Genomic DNA, 17195 nt, shown 5'->3' on the forward strand with positions numbered 1-17195 from the left:
AAAATGCAAAGCTCCATATTACAAGTAAAATATTTCAGCTATTTAGGCATAGTTTTAATAATGATTATTATTACTACATAACACTTCCAAGATAGCAAGTTAAATCTGGAAATAGAAACAGAATAAGCAATGTTGGTATGGTGGGGATCCAGTTGAATAAATTTATATGGAATAAGAGAGAATTTATCCAAAACTGTAAACTAGCAGTATATATAAGACAATGTTCAAACATTTTTAAGTTATGAATGTGAGAGTTGGGTTAGAAATCAAGCAGTTGATCAGAGACCTCAGATATGAGAGTTCTAAGAAAGATTATGGGCTGAACAGATGGCATCAGTGACGAAATTATATTAAAAATGAAAAACAAAAATAGGAAATTTGACATTGTTAGCATTTAAGAATATGTGAACAGAGTAGGACTAATCTAAGGTAATGAGGTCACTTAAATAGGATGGGAATGGAAAAGTTAGCAAAACAGGTAGTTGATACCAAGATGACATGAAAAAGACCCAGCGGAAGACAAAGGTCTATGTGGATTGATTCAGTCAGAAGTTCCTTAGAAGAACAAAACATTAGATATGACAGTATTGAAGTGGTGTCAAGTAAGACTAATTTTTTAGAGGAAAATTGTTGATAGGAGATTAATAATGTTAATTTAATGATGTAGTGCTGCCATAGTAGCCTGAAATTTCCTGATATGTATCCCTTGCAGGTACATATCAGGAAATTGATGATTATAATAACATGAAAGTAATTTAAAAGTCTAATAGTAGTTATGTAAATATAGAAATATAACTATATCAATATCCAAAAATGCAAATTTCATTAAATAACTAAGCTTAGACGAATATTAGATAAACTTATAAAAAAAAATACTGAATATTACAAATCTGTTTTATCTACACACATCACTGTTAATAAAGGTACCAGTATGCTGTATTGTTGCATACCCACCCCCCCCCAAAAAAAGAAAAGAGCAATAAAAGAAAATAGTCTGAGCATGACAAGGAAGAGTGTAGTTCCAAATGTCACTTAGTGTTTTTGCAATGCCAAATGGCACAAGGTTGAGAATGACTGAGGGAAACACATTTCATAATCTTGTAAAAATTTCATCACTAGTTGAGATGAGATTATGATCTGAGTTTCCGAAAGGAGAGATGATCTCACTAGTGTACCTGGATAGAGAACTGGTTAAGAATAGATCTAGTGTTGGTTGAGTGTATTTATTTGGTATTCTTGTTGGTAGATGAACAGTTGCTTTATGACAATGCTTGCAGCAAATACTTCCAATTCTATTGACCAGCTTGGCCAATAGAATTGGAAAAAGGAGAGGCTGTTTGAGTTGTAGAGTCATCACCAAGAAAGATTATCTCAGTGTTTGGATAGTTGAACTGCAGGTAATTAAACTTCAAGAATAGAAGTCAGAGTGATTTTCAGAGTTAAGGGAGTGCATAGACAACAGATGAATAATACATAACAGGTAAGGAAACCTTAAACCCAAGTTATATTCAATGACAAGTTATATTTCATGGTTGATATGAGAATTTTGTCTTTACTAATGGACAATCAAGTAAAAAAAAAAAAAAAAACCACTTTTTAATGTAAATTTGCATGAAATATTTCAAAGTATATTTTTAAACAGATGTGTCTTCCTTAAATGTTGATTAGTAACTTGGATTAATTTAGTATAAAGTTGGTTGAATTATTAGACTTGCTTTTTTTGCATTTTTAAGTATAAATTTTTGGTAAACAGTTCTCATTAACAAAAATACAAAAGTTTTCATATTATTATTACTCTGATGAAAGTTGATCATGTCTTGAAATTTGTTCTAGCAACTATTTTAAAGAAATGGAAAAGGAATTGGGTTGAATTGTACAGAGATGGTCATTTAAAATATTATGAAAATGAATGTAGTCCAAATGCAGAAGACATAATTTTCATGCCAACTGAGTGTTTGGCTATTAAAGCAGGTGCTCAGGTAAGCTGTACTATTATATATAAAAAGCTTTATTATTCATTATTATACATATTTATTCCTAGATCTTAATGGATATCAGAATATATATGTGAAATTAAGAGTAAGTATTTATGGATTAAATTTCTGTTGTTTTACCCCCCCCCCCCTCTTCCTAATAATTTTCATCAGAAAGTTAAAGAAGTTGCTTTACAAAGTTATGTGAGGTTGATTGTGTGTTTAGGCTCAAGTAGTGCTGGTTAGAAAGGGCTGTCAAATATGGTCAGCTTTGACATAATTTCTCTCTTCACGAGTATCTCTTGAATGCACCTTTAAAACTTCAAAAACATTTCTGTTTGACATTGCATATATCTATTTCCTTGCCACCCTGTTTGCAGTACCCTCTAATTTTTAATGTGTTCTAATGAACACATTAAAAATTATGTCTAGGTCATATTCCCAGTTTGGTTTCATGATATTAGACATTAATTTTTCATGCTCAATATTCAACATCCAAGTATCTGGGCATTTTATTATGGAAAAAGAGATAAACCATGGCCACATGGTAACCTTTCTTTTACAGTATATGGAAAACCCTCATATATATGAACTACATTTATAAACTTTCTCATCAGTCTTCTCTACAGCTGTACAGTATTAAGTATTATGATGCATTTTTTACAGCTGCACTTAAAACCATGCATGACATACCTGATCTAATGGCTACATTTCCAACATTATTAAGAAATTACTTAATGCTTCCCCAATCCTTGACCTTCTTTACTTAAAGATCATATTAATATGATAAGTACCCAATGTCCATGGTATGTCAGAAAAAAAAAAAGAATGAGAATCTTGAAAAAAATACAACTTATATACAGTTATATGGTGTCAATGGGGCATCGTATCAAGCAATACTTAGTCTTTATTTGAGTTGCAAGTCAGCAGTTAGAATTGAAGGAAGTACAGGAAGATGGTTTAATGTTAAATCTGGTGTGAGACAAGGATGTACATTATCCCCTCTGTTATTCATTATCTATATGGATCACATTATGAAGGAAAGTGGTATTAAACATGATATCAGAATTGGAGATGTTAATGTCAGCTCTTTGCTTTATGCAGACGATGTTATACTTCTAAATAAATCCGCTGTAATTTTGCAAGATTCCCTGACTAAATTGAATAACTGTCGTAATAGATATGGTATAAAGTCAGCAATAAAAAGACAATGAAAATAGGTAGAATCGTTGAAAATGTCAACAATGTTGGAACAAGTAAAACATTTCAGCTACTTAGGCACGATTTTTAGTGTAGATGGTAAATTAAATATGGAAATAGACAACAGAATCAACAAAGCTGGTATTGTAGGAAGTCAATTGAATAAATTCATATGGAATAAGAGAGAAATTAGTCGGAACACTAAATTAGCTGTATACAAGACAGTGTTCAAACCCGTTTTAACTTAAGGATCTGAGAGCTGGCTCAGAAGTAAAACACTTGACCAAAGACTAGAGACCACAGATATGAGTCCTGAGAAAGATTAGAGGCGTGAACAGATGGCATCAATGGCAATATCATATTAAAAATGAGGATATTAGGAAAGAACTTGACATTGTCTGCATCCAGGAATACGTTAGCAGAGCTAATCTCAGGTGGTATGGTCACCTAAACAGAATGGGCGAGGAAAGATTAGCAAAACAAGTGTTCTCTGCCAGGTTGGCAGGAAAACGACCCAGAGGAAGACCAAGATATAGGTGGATTGATACGGTACAAAGTGCCTTAGATGATAGAAATATAAGATCTGATAATGTTGGAGTCTTGACAAGTAACAGAGTGATTTGGAGTAAAATTGTAGATAGGAAGTTAGTAATGATATAATTTTTTCATGTAGTACTATCATATCCTGTACACCCCCTTGTGGGTACATGGCAGGAATTTGATGATGATGATGGTTTTCATTACATTAAATATTCAACAAGAAAGTAGAGAATAGTCATCCCTGTTAGTGTGAGAGTGGTTAGCCATGGCATGAAGACGAGATTTTTTGTTTGTGGTGAATGAGTGGATGGTTGCTGAATTCAGTTGTTTTGTTGGTGGATGTGTTTTTATTTTACAGAAAATATTTTTCTGTATCAAGAAATATGTTAACTGCAGTTGTCATCCAATTCCTGATATGCACCCTCAATGCGACATACAGGATACTATGAGCACTATATAAGTTTACATTATTACTAACTTTTTATCACTGATTTTCCCCAAGATCAGTCATATCTCAGATCTTATATTTTGGCCTTTTGAAGCACTTCTTACTGCATCAATCACTGAGATTCTGGGCTCTTTTTCATGATCTCAAACACCTGCTTTGCTAACCTTTTCTCTATCATTCCGTTTAACATTCTGCTAACAGTGTCAACTTTGTTATATCCATTCTTAATATGTTAGCTGTTATTGATGCCACTATTCACAATTTCATTTTTCTCAAAAAAAAAATCATATCTACTGTCTCTAGTCTTTGATCAGCTGCTTCATTTCTAATCTTACTCTCAAATCCATAAGTTAAAATTAGTTTGAATACTGTCTTTATGTATACTTCTAGTTTGTTTTGATTAATTTCTACCATAAGTATATTCAAGTAACTCCACTCCAGATGAACTTTACTTATTCTGTTGTTTATTTCCATATTGATTTTCATGGAAAAAGACAGAGCTGTGCATAAATAGCTTTGCTAAATACCTTCACTAAAATCTGTGCCTAAATAGCTGAAATATTTTACTTGTTCTATTTGCTCTCCATTCAAAACAGAATGCATTTGATATTTATGATCCCTCCTCTTTTCATAGTCTGTCTTTTTATTGCTTATTTTCATGCCAGATTTGTTACATTATGTATTCAGTTAGTGTTAAGAAATCTGTAGACGTACTAGTTTTTGAGTATAGCATTATCTGCATAAAGTAAAAAAAAAAAAAAAAAAGCAGTAGCATTCTACACAATCTTGTTTATTAGATATATGAAAAATTGTGATATATATCAACTTCCCAGACTGGCCTCATGTTTCTTCGTATTGTTAAATTGCTTCATTATGAGGTGTTCAGAATGATGGCAGTTATAAATTTCAATGCTTTCATGTGTGATTGCTGTTTAATTGCTCAGTTTGTCTGGGATTTTTTGAAAATGAGAAGTGTGCATCAAGTTTTATTTTAAATTAGGTAAACTTCAGAGCCCTTTGAAACATTGTAAATGGCATTTATTAGATGATAGCAGAGACATAGACTTTGAAGTGGTTCTAAGTTTGTGTTCTAGTGATTTTCTAAAATGAAGGAGTGGACATATCTCATTGATTGTATTCAGTTTGTCCTTAAGTCAAATTGTCAAAAAAAGGTGTATGAATTGATCTATGAATCCAATCATTGGGCTATTTGTGAAGCAGCAAAAGCCTTGTCTGTTTTATTCAGCATGCTAGAATCTTTTATAGATCTGTGCCAAATAGATTTTATAGATTGTACCAAAATGTCATTCATCTTCTCAGCAAGGAACAGAAAGTCTCCAGAAATAAGGGGTGAAAGTTGGATTTATGAAATTGATCCCAAAAATTGTTAGCAGTGACAGAACTTATTGATTCAGTTCTGTTACTGCCTTTAAAGGAACAGCTATCTATGTTAAGTTAAGCATGCACTTTTCTTTTCCAGTCAGTCTCTGAACTTTGTTCATGTACTGACAGATCATAACCATTATACATGGAGAGTGATATGATTAAAGATATTTTTGAGATATCATAATTCCTGAAAGATCATATGAGGTATGATCTTTCGGGAATTTGAATAACGTGTACAAACCAGTTGTAGTACAGCCTTCTGCTGCTGTAAGGAATAAGCAATACTCTTTGTGAATCAGACTGCCAACCATTAGCAAGCTGAGAGGCTGTGTTTTTGCAGTGCTGTGGTTTAGTGACTTTCTTCTCCAACAGAAATGGCAGATTTTAAGAAGCAAAGAATCTGCATCAAATTTTGTTCCAACCTCAGGGGAAAAAAAGTACTGCAGAAATTTACCAAATGCTTAAGGAAGTGTTTGTTGAAATGCTACGTGCTAGAGCAAAACTTTTTTATGGTACAAATGTTTCAAGGATGGATGAATGTCCATCAGTGAATCAGTGTTCTGGATAACCTTCGATAACCACAGCATCGCAATACTGCAAGAGGCCATCTTTGCAGATTGTAGGCAAACTATCCACAATTGTTAGATAACAGGGACTGTTAAGCACTTTTTGTTGAATGTTTTTTGAACACGAGACTGCTTAAAATTTGTAAAAAGACAGTTGAGTGACAACCAGAAAGAACAGGGCATCGCTGTCAGCAGGGTGCTCAAAGATCAAACCAAAGATGACCACAACTATATCTCCAAGGTTATAACAGGTGATGAATTATATGTTTACGGCTATGATCCTGAGATAAAGCAGCAGTTGTTCCTGTGAAAGTCTCCACATTCACTGCACCCCAAAAAACACATTAAATTTACAGCAATGCGTGTTAACGTTGATTTTTTTTTTTAACATCCGCGGCAATCTCCACAAGAATTCCTCTCCACCCTGGTTAAACTGTCAAATGTCCAAACAAGTGGAAGAACAAAGAACAGTGAGGGTTCTCCACTATGACAATGTGCCTGCCCACACATCACTTGTTGTTCAACAATTCCCAACTTCAAAAAACATGAGTCATTCCCTATGTCCCTTTTCCTGACCCCCACCCCTCTGACTTTTTTCTTCTTCCCAAGATACAAAATTTCATCTGAAAGGGTATCGTTTTGACATGATCCAGTCAGAATTGCAGGAAGTGTTCAGCAGTCACATTTGCGGACGTCCAGTGATACTTTGAATCATGGGAAAACTGCTGGGATCACTGTATACATGCCCAAAGAGACTGGAAACTAGGAGTTAAGTTTATTATTATTTTTTATGGTTAGATTCCCATGACTTTTGGGTAGCACCTTGCATTAATTAGGTTTCTGTGATTTGACTCTGATAGACATTTGATGGCAGTTTAAAGTTATGGCTAATATTGTACTTATCTCTAAATGTTAAGGTATTTTTTTATTTATTAGAATTGAGTTTTTACAACTAAAATAATGATACCAAAGGATTTTTTTTATTAGTTATCGCAAATGTAAAAATTAGTATACCAACTAGTTTCGTTCACACTCAACTGGCATTTTCTTTAGGGTTTATATATATATATAAAAGATAACTAAATAATTAAAATAAATTCATCCTAACAAAAATTCAGGGTTGTGTGGCATGTCAGCTCCACTCTGTAAAGATTAAGGATAATTGTTGAAAAAAAAATGGAAATCCGACACCTTTTTAAAAGGTCTGAGATATTTCCAGAGATGTCAATCAATACAAGTCCTTGGTTTCTCTTAAGAGACCTGTGCAAATGGGTAACTGCCATGGATTCTTTGCGAAGTTTATGAGTAAAACTTTTCTTCTAAATATAGCATAGTGGAAATATCTACTGGTATGATCTCCAGCAGACTACTAAAGTCTGCTGGAGATCATCATCTGATTGTTAAAAGTTGAAGTATGGTAATCCAGATCAGAAGATGGTATAAATTAAAGATACCAAGAAATTATATATACAGTAAAACCCCGAAGTGACGCGGTAGGTGGGACCAACAAAAAGCACATAAGTCGAATTCGCATAACTCGGGGTATAATTTTGTATGTAATTTATATATACAAACATACAATTGGGACCAAAGGTTTACAAAAACACCTATATTTTTTAAGAAATATAATCATGATTGTAGTTTTTCGTACATAAAAAAAAAAAAAGTTATTTCGCTGTTGATGGTTTCATAAAATCTAATAGATTTGTCTGACGGCATAATGTCTTTTTCTTGTCACACAAAATTTCTTCATACCAGTTACTTCATAGCTAATGATTTTTTTTATTCCTTGCCTTGTGGCTACAATTCGTTCCTCGTTAGAATCTATGTCCTCCAAAATCTGTAAACCTTTCTTTTATGATTGTTCTTACTGTGGATTCCTGTAGATCGAACTTCTTTGCTAGCTCACAAATTTTCATTCTGCCTTCAAAATCCTTAATAATTTAAATTGTATATGTTTTGGTCATAAAGTATTACAAAATAAAGATTTATTGTTACATAGACCATATATTTATAAGGTACTTAAGCTCTTACAAATTGCCTACCAGTTTCGCTAGTAACTGACTAGCTTTCTCAAGGCTTGCATAATACAAAAAAAGGTAAATGCAAAAAAGGTTTAAAAAATACAAAGAACCATTAGTACCTGTTAGATAGGTAGGGTGACACATTTGCGTGACATAACTACTCAGCATCATGAACACGCGTTACATGCAAACGCGTAATATGATTATTTGCGTACTGTAGCTCTGTTACAGTACGTAGTACAACTGCTGCTTCTTTAAATACTCGATGTCTGTAATCCTTGTAAAAATTGCAAGATTGTTAAAGACACATAACATCAGGGTTGTATTTAAACCAACAAATAGCATAAGACAAGTCCTAAGATCTCCTAAAGACAGTGTGCCATTTTATAAATATCCAGGTGTGTATAATATTCCATGCACGTGCGGTCTTTCCTACATTGGACAGACTTCGAGAAGCCTGGAAGTAAGACAGAAAGAACATGTAGGCGATGTTAATCACAACAGAACGATTGCCTCAGGATTGGCACATCACTTTTCAACTTCTAACCACACTATAGACTGGAATAACAGCTCCATGCCCTACGTAGATGAGGATTACAGACATTGAGTATTTAAAGAAGCGGCAGTTGTACTATGTATGGGAAGTAACCTAAACAGAAATCAAGGGGCCATTCTGAACAATACCTGGAAAAATCTAATTAACTCCCTCAGTTCAGCAGAGCTACAGTACGCAAATAATCATATTACGCATTTGCATGTAATGCGTGTTCATAATGCTGAGTAGTCATGTCACGCGAACGTGTCACCCTAGCTATCTAACAGGTATTAACTGTTCTTTGTATTTTTTAAACCTTTTTTGCATTTACCTTTTTTTGTACTATGCAAGCCTTGAGAAAGCTAGTCAGCTACTAGCGAAACCGGTAGGCAATTTGTAAGAGCTTAAGTACGTTATAAATATATGGTCTATGTAACAATAAATGTTTATTTTGTAATCCTTAATAATGTTGAGTTTTGTTTCCAAAGTCGATGTTTTTCTTTTCTTGCTAGCTGTAGAAGAATCAGACTTGCTTCTTTTGGATGACATTATTATTTTTTATGTGATAAAATTTTTATCAAGAACATAACATTAAAAAATCGCAAGGTTTATCGACTTTAAAAGTTGTGTATGAATGGAGACTGCGCGAAACACGTCACTGCTTGTTCACAGCATGTGCGACACTGGCGAATGCAGCCGGCGCCTGAAAGATACGACTAGTGGTGAGGCGGGATGGGAATATGTACATATAAGAAACCGCATAACTCTGGATTCGCGTAAGTCGGGGTATGACTGTACTTTTTAATCCTTTATCCAAGTGTAAGCAAACAAAGCTACCCGAAGTATTTTCAGGACTATTTTCAGGAGATGTGCTTTGCATTATAAGATACTGAGGCAAGTGATGTGAAGTCAATACCACTTTTACCACAAGTTGCTCCGGTCCTGAAAATACTTCAGGTGCAAACTTTGTTTGCTTACACTTGGATAAAGGATTAAACCAAGTATATGATTTCTTGGTATCTTTAATTTATAGTATAACCAAGTGGAAAAATTTTTAACAATCAAATGATGGTCTCCAGCATGTTCATTCTTTCTCACCTTAAAACCATGGCTTGTCTACCCTCTATAAGTCAACCCATATGAGCATGGTATTATGTTGACTCCCTGATGTTTTAATGGGAGATGCTGTCCTTAGATTTGAGAAGACTATGGATGTTTGAATTGGCTCGGAAGTGGTGACACTGATGTTATGGTCTTTGAAAACAGCAGTAGTCCTAGTAGATAGATAGATTGCCAGTGTATGAATGGCAGTCGAATCCCTACCGGATATCCTGACCATGTAGGGAGGAATGATTTGAAAATGTGAACTTTTTTCAGAATATCTGTTAAGAGAGATAAATCTGAAAGGACTTGGAGATCATTTTGTGAAGTAATCTTTAGTTTTTATGAGAACGATGCTGAAGGAACAAAGCATGAAAACAATAAATAATGTTCGGTGCTAGTAGACTTACGATATACCTCCAGAGTGACACCACTGTTAGATTTCTTTATGATGAAGATATCCACAAAAGGGAGTTTGTCATCCTTTTCTAGTTCTAGTCTAAAATTATTTATAGGTTTAAATGAATTGAGAGTGAAGAAACATTTTGTAGACTTTGAGGGGTCATGTTTCCAAATATCGAAGACATCATCCATTACCCTTTCAAAAGGTTGGTTTCATAATACTTTGAGCCAAAAAATATTTTTCAAAATTCTCTACATAGAGATCAGCTGATTGAGGAGATAAAGGACTACCCATTGCATAAGTCAGAGAGCTGATGCCCTCAATGATTAGTCTCAAAGGGATGCAAGCTTTATGTATTTTTGGAGAGATGCAGTTGTGGAGTAATTGAGTGTAATGATTTGAGTTTTTGTAGTCAGTCCTGTGGCTATTTTGGCATATTCTTAAGCAATATATTTTTTCCCCCCATTGGTGGCCTAAGTAGAATCATGATTTAGGATCGAGTAGGTGGAGGAATCAGAGTAAATGGGATATTTCTTCACTATAACTATAAATCATCGATGTTCATAATGACAGTGGTGTTTCCCTTGTCTGCTTTCAAAATATTTCCATTCTTCCTGAGACGTATTTTTTCATTCTGATATGGAGATGTTTGGTTTTGGAATTGAAGAAAGGAGAAGTGCAACAGCTTTGAGTCTGATTTCATTGGCAGAATCAAACAGGAGGTGACAAAAGCTTTTTCCATACTGCATAAAAAATCACCATTTGGAATATAACTAGGAGCCATGGCAAAGTGAAAACCTTTGTAGAATAGATTCTTCTGAATGTGTGAAGTGGTATTTAGAAAGGTTAATAATGGCTTTATCCATTGGTAAGGAAATCTGATTGAGAATGGAATAATGAAATCAAATTTCTTCATACAGTTTGTGCAACACAACAGTGCTGATACAATGAATAGCTGATAATATCATTTGAGATTTGGGATTTATCTTGTTAGCAAGAACTTAATGCACATCAAGGGTCAAGAAGTCTAATTTACTAATTGGAAACCTATTGTGATTAATATATGCATGAACTAAGGATAACAAAGCTTTATTATGTTCATTTTTGTTCGGTTGAAAACACGTTGACTGTTCAAATATTTTTTTTCCATTTAAAGGAAATTCTGCTATGTTATGTTAGTATTTTGCATTTTACAATTTACCAATTATCATGATCTGCTGATAACACAACTTGGACTTTTTTTTTTGTTTTTATCATAAAATATTATTACCAGAATCACATTTAATTTAAATATGTCTTTATTTGTAAAATTTTTGTCTAAGTTTCATAGCCATTGTCAATACAATTATAGGAAAACAAAAACAAAACAAAAAAAAAATTACAATTCAGTTGAAAGCACCTTAAAAAAATTGTTTTTGTTTACTGTGTTAAAAAGTTGTATTCTCATAATTTATATCTGTTATCTTTTATACTTCACTTATACTTAATTCTATCCTTTCTTACTTAAAGCTTCAATCAAAATCCTACGCTGCGCCATTGTTAAAATGTTGTTTCTTATTATTATAATATCTATGTTCTATATTTATTTATCTCTTTATACTTAATTTTAATCTTAACTTTATATCTAGGATTCTTTCCTCTTCGGATACCAGCGAATTTATATTTTGCTGCACCAGCCAGTATCCTATAGTAGAAAAGATCCTTACTCAGGGAGACAATACTGAATTCTTAACTTTCTTACCCAATATCTTACTTAACTGCCTATAGATTTAGATTATTGCAGTCGTGACCTAAATCTATATTTATATTCACTCACTAATTCCTTCCCACCAAAATCGGGTTCTATTTTTATAAGTGGTAATTTGGAATCGTAATCAGGCATGACTCAGGTTCAGGAAAATATGACATGTTTATTGGAATATCTAAAACACAATACAAAATTCATAGACTTAATTATGTTCAATACTAAATAAACTCGAACTAATATATGTTCGAGTTTATTTATGTTCTTAATTCGAACTTAATTATGTTCAATACTAAATAAACTCGAGATTAACACATTCAAACTTATAAGGCATGCTAAACACTGTAATTACGCATTGGGATACAAATCAAATGATAATAAGTTAAGCTAAATTCCTTCTAGCAGTATTACTCGTAAGAACAAACTATCAACCATTCTAATGTTACTGAGACTATAAATTCTACCTTTCATATCGCATCAAGTTAATTCTATCACATACAAGTTACAAAAATCTCTCCTAAACAATTCTTCTTACTCACAAACGAGGTTAACATTCTAAATAGTGACTGTCCACAGAGTTCCTTATTATAAAGTTCTTAATTTCATAATTGTAAACAATCTTCTTTCTTCTAATGAACATTCACACAAAATTAGAACAATAGCACCTTACCGATCTTTTTTTTTTTCGCGTCGTTCTGCACCACGTGTTTGTCTGGATATTTCTCATCTATTTGGCTGTCTATACGGCAACGTGGGGGCTATGCTATCTTCATTCTTTCTGCTGGAAACGGACTCAAAATCTTTGAGTTTCAGAAACATCTCGATGGGGCTTGATTCTGCTAGGACTGGAATTTTCTTCCTTCAGCTTTACATAGAATCCAGCTTCATTTCTGCTGGATGCTCGCTGCCCAACATCGCAGACTTCATCCCCCCCTTTACGTGAAACTGCCCGCCAACTTCCGAACCACCCAACAGGAAAACGATACGACAAGTGATCAAGAAAAAAGCCCCCTTGTTACAGGCTCAATCCCCTTTTATACTCCTATCGAGCACCCTCCCTTTTTAGCCTCTTTTTGCACATGAACCTTACTAATTTCACCCTTTGGCTTATCCTTTGTTTCTATGATGCTGATATACTTGGATTCATGGAATACATGGCTACGTGATTCTCCGAATAAGCTATACCCGCCAGCGTTACGCTGTATGCGTGTAGCTTTAGGCCTTCCAGGAAGCTTTATGATGACTCACAATAGATTTTACATAGCTTAAGTAAGGCTTAAATTTAATTCACATTATCCCTCTTTTTAAAGACATGCCAAATGAAATCTTAAATTAATCACAATAGCTTAAATATAAGGTGCTTAAATAAAGAATACAAATTTTTTCATAAAGTGAGGAAGTTTCACTTTTAATTACAATTGATGTGTAGGTATTTCTCTATGTTTGCCTTTTTTATATGTTAGACCCTAAATGAATGATTTCCATCCAAGATTCCTTCATTTAGGATCTAACAACTAATTTCTGTTTAAAACGTTTTTAAAAGAAAATTCATATATAAGAGTAATAAGTTACCTTGACTCTGTAATAATTCATTAGTATAAACCATCTACTCCATTTTTGCAAGAGCCTGTTATAGCTTTATTTATTTATTTTATTTTAAATACAGGTAGAAGGGGTGCAACCTCCTGAAGGTTATGGGGCTCAGTGCTTATTATCAGTTGTTACCTCAACAGGAAAGACTTGGATTTTCTGTGGTGAATCATTAGATGACATGAGGTGAATAAAACTGCATTTATTAAATATAGTTTCTAAAAAGCATTATTTTGCTGTTTATTTTTTAATTTGTCATTTTTCTGACATTAAGAAACATTTGTATTTTTCAGAGCTTGGCAGTTAGCACTTGAACAGGCCCGTCTTTTTGGGGTAAGGACTGTAGAAATTAAATATTTAGTCAGTATAGATCATTTTTAAAGCTGTCAGAAATTCTTCTTGCATATTATTATTTATTATTATAAAGGTATGTATCTCTTTGTAATCCCAAGATTGCAAGAGGTCTACAATAACTTCACACATCTCTCATGACTTTCCTTAAACTGACTCATTGACAAAACACTTGTAACTGCTTCTGGTAACCTGTTCCACCCATTCACCATTTTTCTTGGAGAGTGGTGAATAAGTGGAACAGGTTACCAGAAATAGTCACAAGTGTTTGGTCGGTAAGTCATTGTAAGGGAAGAGGTGGTGTGATCCCTTGCCCCCCCCCCCCCCCCACCTTAGTGTGTATCGAAAAATTTCTGCATCCATTTTGTAAAATTAAGTTGCTTATATATTTCTGTTAGATCCCTTCTTTTATGTATATCAACTAAACCATTTCTTCATCCACGAGAAACCAAGACAACCAAATCTGTCTATAGCAGTTGTCCAGATTGTCACATCAGACCCTTATAAAGAAAAATGCTAATGTTGTTATCCTTACTTATCACAGTTGTTCAACATCTAAGTAATCATTGATCTTGCGCAATTTTGTAGTATATCCTCTGACCATTTTCTATTCACCATTACTTACAAATTCCATTAGTTTCTAGTAGCCCATTTCCATCTATATAATATACAGCTTGTCTTTTAATCCAAAAGGAGGAGGAGGTACTGGCTCTTCCAGTCGGTTGAGCATGCCCATCATCTGCACTGTATATGTGTTAAAAGAGAAGTGGAGAAAAGAAACAGGAGACCCTACTTAGAAACATGGCAGTAGCTGTTGCACACACTTCCAGGAAACAGGGCAGTGATGCTTAACTGAGTGATTAAAGTCATCTACCATCTAAAAGTCTAGTTAGCTTGCCTTTTTACTAGGAAAGATGTGTTTATCAGTCAGCATTACTTATCTCAACTTTCAGAGCCCGGTTTATGGAAAGTTTATATTTATTACATGTTATAGAAAAGTGGAGTCGACTTGGCTGGGAAAGGCTACATAATGTTTATCACTGTCCCATTAATAGCCTTTTTAACACCATTCCTAAGATACTGACCAGTCTGTAATTTGCTTCCTTGTCTTGGAGCCTCCTTTATGTGATAGAACTATTTTGCATTACCTCAATACCTTGAAATTAATATTTATTTATTGGCTATTGCTATGTTTAATTTATGTAGCAAAAAAATCAAACATTAGCTTATGTTCACTCCAGAATGGCTTATCTTCTAAAAGAAATTTTGACTCCAGTTCACAGATCAAAACTAGTAGCATGTAAAAGGGACTATAAAATTTCAGCAGTTGCTTATATAGGATTTTAATGACCAGAAGAATGATATATGACTGTCCAATAAGCATTATGCTCAGTGGTCACATGTGCTCACATTATCAAATGCATGTCCAGGAGCTGTGTTTGCTTTCAATTAGTGTTTTGATTAATGTTTCACTGGTCTGGTGTTTCAAACTGTTCTCATCAGAGACTAGTTAGAAACTTAAGAATTCAGCAAAAACTTTTTAATATTGTAGTCCAATTTTTCTCATAAATGAACTGTTGATGCATAAATTACAATAGCTAAAGAAAGTCTAGATAGCTTCAGTTTGGTATTGTCAAGTTATAGAACTAGAAATAATTGTGGAAAGTTTTTTTCACTTAGTTATAATTTAAATTAAACTTGTCAAGAAATTATATTCTTGTTTAATCCTTTATCCAAATGTGAGCAAACAAAGTTTGTGTGTAGTTTCTTCATGACTAAGCTACTTGTATATATGGGCTAATGACTTCATATTAATTGATCCAAGTTTTCCATAATGCAAACCACATCCTTTGAGGTGTATATAATACTATGCATTATGGGAAGACATGTTCAGCCTTGGTATCTTCTGGGTCTGCTTCCCACTGATCAGACCTCAATAAAGTTCAAAACTGATCTAGGTAGTGGCCCTTCCATAATGCATAGTCTTATATACATTGAAAGGATGAGTGCTTTGGAATAATAAAGCAATTGATACGAGATCATTAGCTTCTATATTCAAGTACTACTCTAGTTGTGAAGGTTCTTCATGTGCAAACTTTGTTTGATTAAAGGATTAAACAAGAATATAAATTTCTTTTAATGTTACACTGTGGTCAGCATCCATTTTGATTAAAAAAAATAAAAATACACACAAAGAGATAGAGAGAGAGGCTACATTACAGTTCAAACAGCATGGTAAAGTGAAAAATTTGATCACCCATTATTCTACTGGCCTGACTTCTGGTGGGGGAATCAAAGCTATCTCCTATTTTTACTTGGTCACAGAAAAAAATTAATTTTTCTAATACAGCAATAGTAGTGGCCTAATCAATAATTTTAACATGTTTATAATGTTAAGGCTAAGATGCTGGTGTACTATTATAATTTTATAATTTTAACACTAATCATATCAGTGACCTCTTAAACAAAAGATATGTTGGTAGACTATGTGCCATCCATATTCTTGGAATTTTTAGACCACCATTATTGTTGAGATACCACCATTATTGTTGAGATTAGGGTGGTTGATAGAATTTCACTCGCCTCCTTAAATTTGCTCTCATATCAAGTTTTGGTGCGATGTGGTGAAATGTAGAGTATCCAGGGCATGATCAGAAAGTCCAGATTTACTATATTAAATGTGTCGTTTATGTTCCTTTTCTGGATAGGAATTGTGTGTCCAGTTTCCCCTATATAAGACAGATTATAAGTACATTGAACAGCATACTTTAAGGTTGGGCCATGGGAGGAAGGGGATCCTTGAAGAGTTAAGTTCTTTAATTTTGCAGAAGGTTTAAAGGTGTTATTGAGGTTGTGTGGTATTCTGTTTTTATCTGATATCCCTTTAATGTATGAAATTGCTACGATTTTATTGTAATCTATTTTTATGTGCTGTCTTGTGAAAACTTTTGTTGATAGTATTTTTGCTCTAGCCATTTTTTCATTTGTTCATTAGAGCAAATCTTGAAAGCCCTGTTTTTGTGTGTGAATGACACCTAGTTTTTGTTGAGTTGTGATAAGAGTTTTGTATATATTGGGTAGTATGTGTAGGCTTACAGCAAACAGTGAAGGAAAGACTCTTGGAAGAAAGATGTGTGACAAGTGTATCCAGAAATGGAAGCTTGTTCTGACTTTCAATTTTAATTGTGAAATGTTTGTTGTTTGTGTTCAAGTGGCTGAGGAAGGTGCTTAAAATCTGGTGGCTAGATAACAGAAACATCATCAGCATACATAAGCTAGACTTTGGGTTTTAAAGTAAAGGAGGCATGTGAAATTCTAATCAACCACCCTAACT

At 33.7% G+C, this 17195-nt stretch overlaps 1 protein-coding gene across 2 annotated transcripts in view; it reads left to right on the forward strand.

Annotated features, from left to right (window-relative positions):
• LOC150093407 (pleckstrin homology domain-containing family B member 2-like) overlaps positions 1-17195 on the forward strand; it is a 222213-nt gene that overhangs the window by 48483 nt on the left and 156535 nt on the right. For both annotated transcript variants that reach the window (XM_090413438.1, XM_090413437.1), the window contains exons 3-5: positions 1834-1979; positions 13587-13696; positions 13804-13843. In XM_090413438.1, coding sequence (XP_090269564.1) covers positions 1834-1979; positions 13587-13696; positions 13804-13843 — 296 coding nt within the window. The remainder of the gene's footprint in view (positions 1-1833; positions 1980-13586; positions 13697-13803; positions 13844-17195) is intronic.

The sequence above is a fragment of the Typopeltis vanoorti genome, chromosome 24 (genome assembly GCF_054136105.1).
Source record: "Typopeltis vanoorti isolate ZY-2024b chromosome 24, IOZ_Tvanoo_1.0, whole genome shotgun sequence".
In the NCBI taxonomy this organism is placed as follows: Eukaryota; Metazoa; Arthropoda; class Arachnida; order Uropygi; family Thelyphonidae; genus Typopeltis; species Typopeltis vanoorti.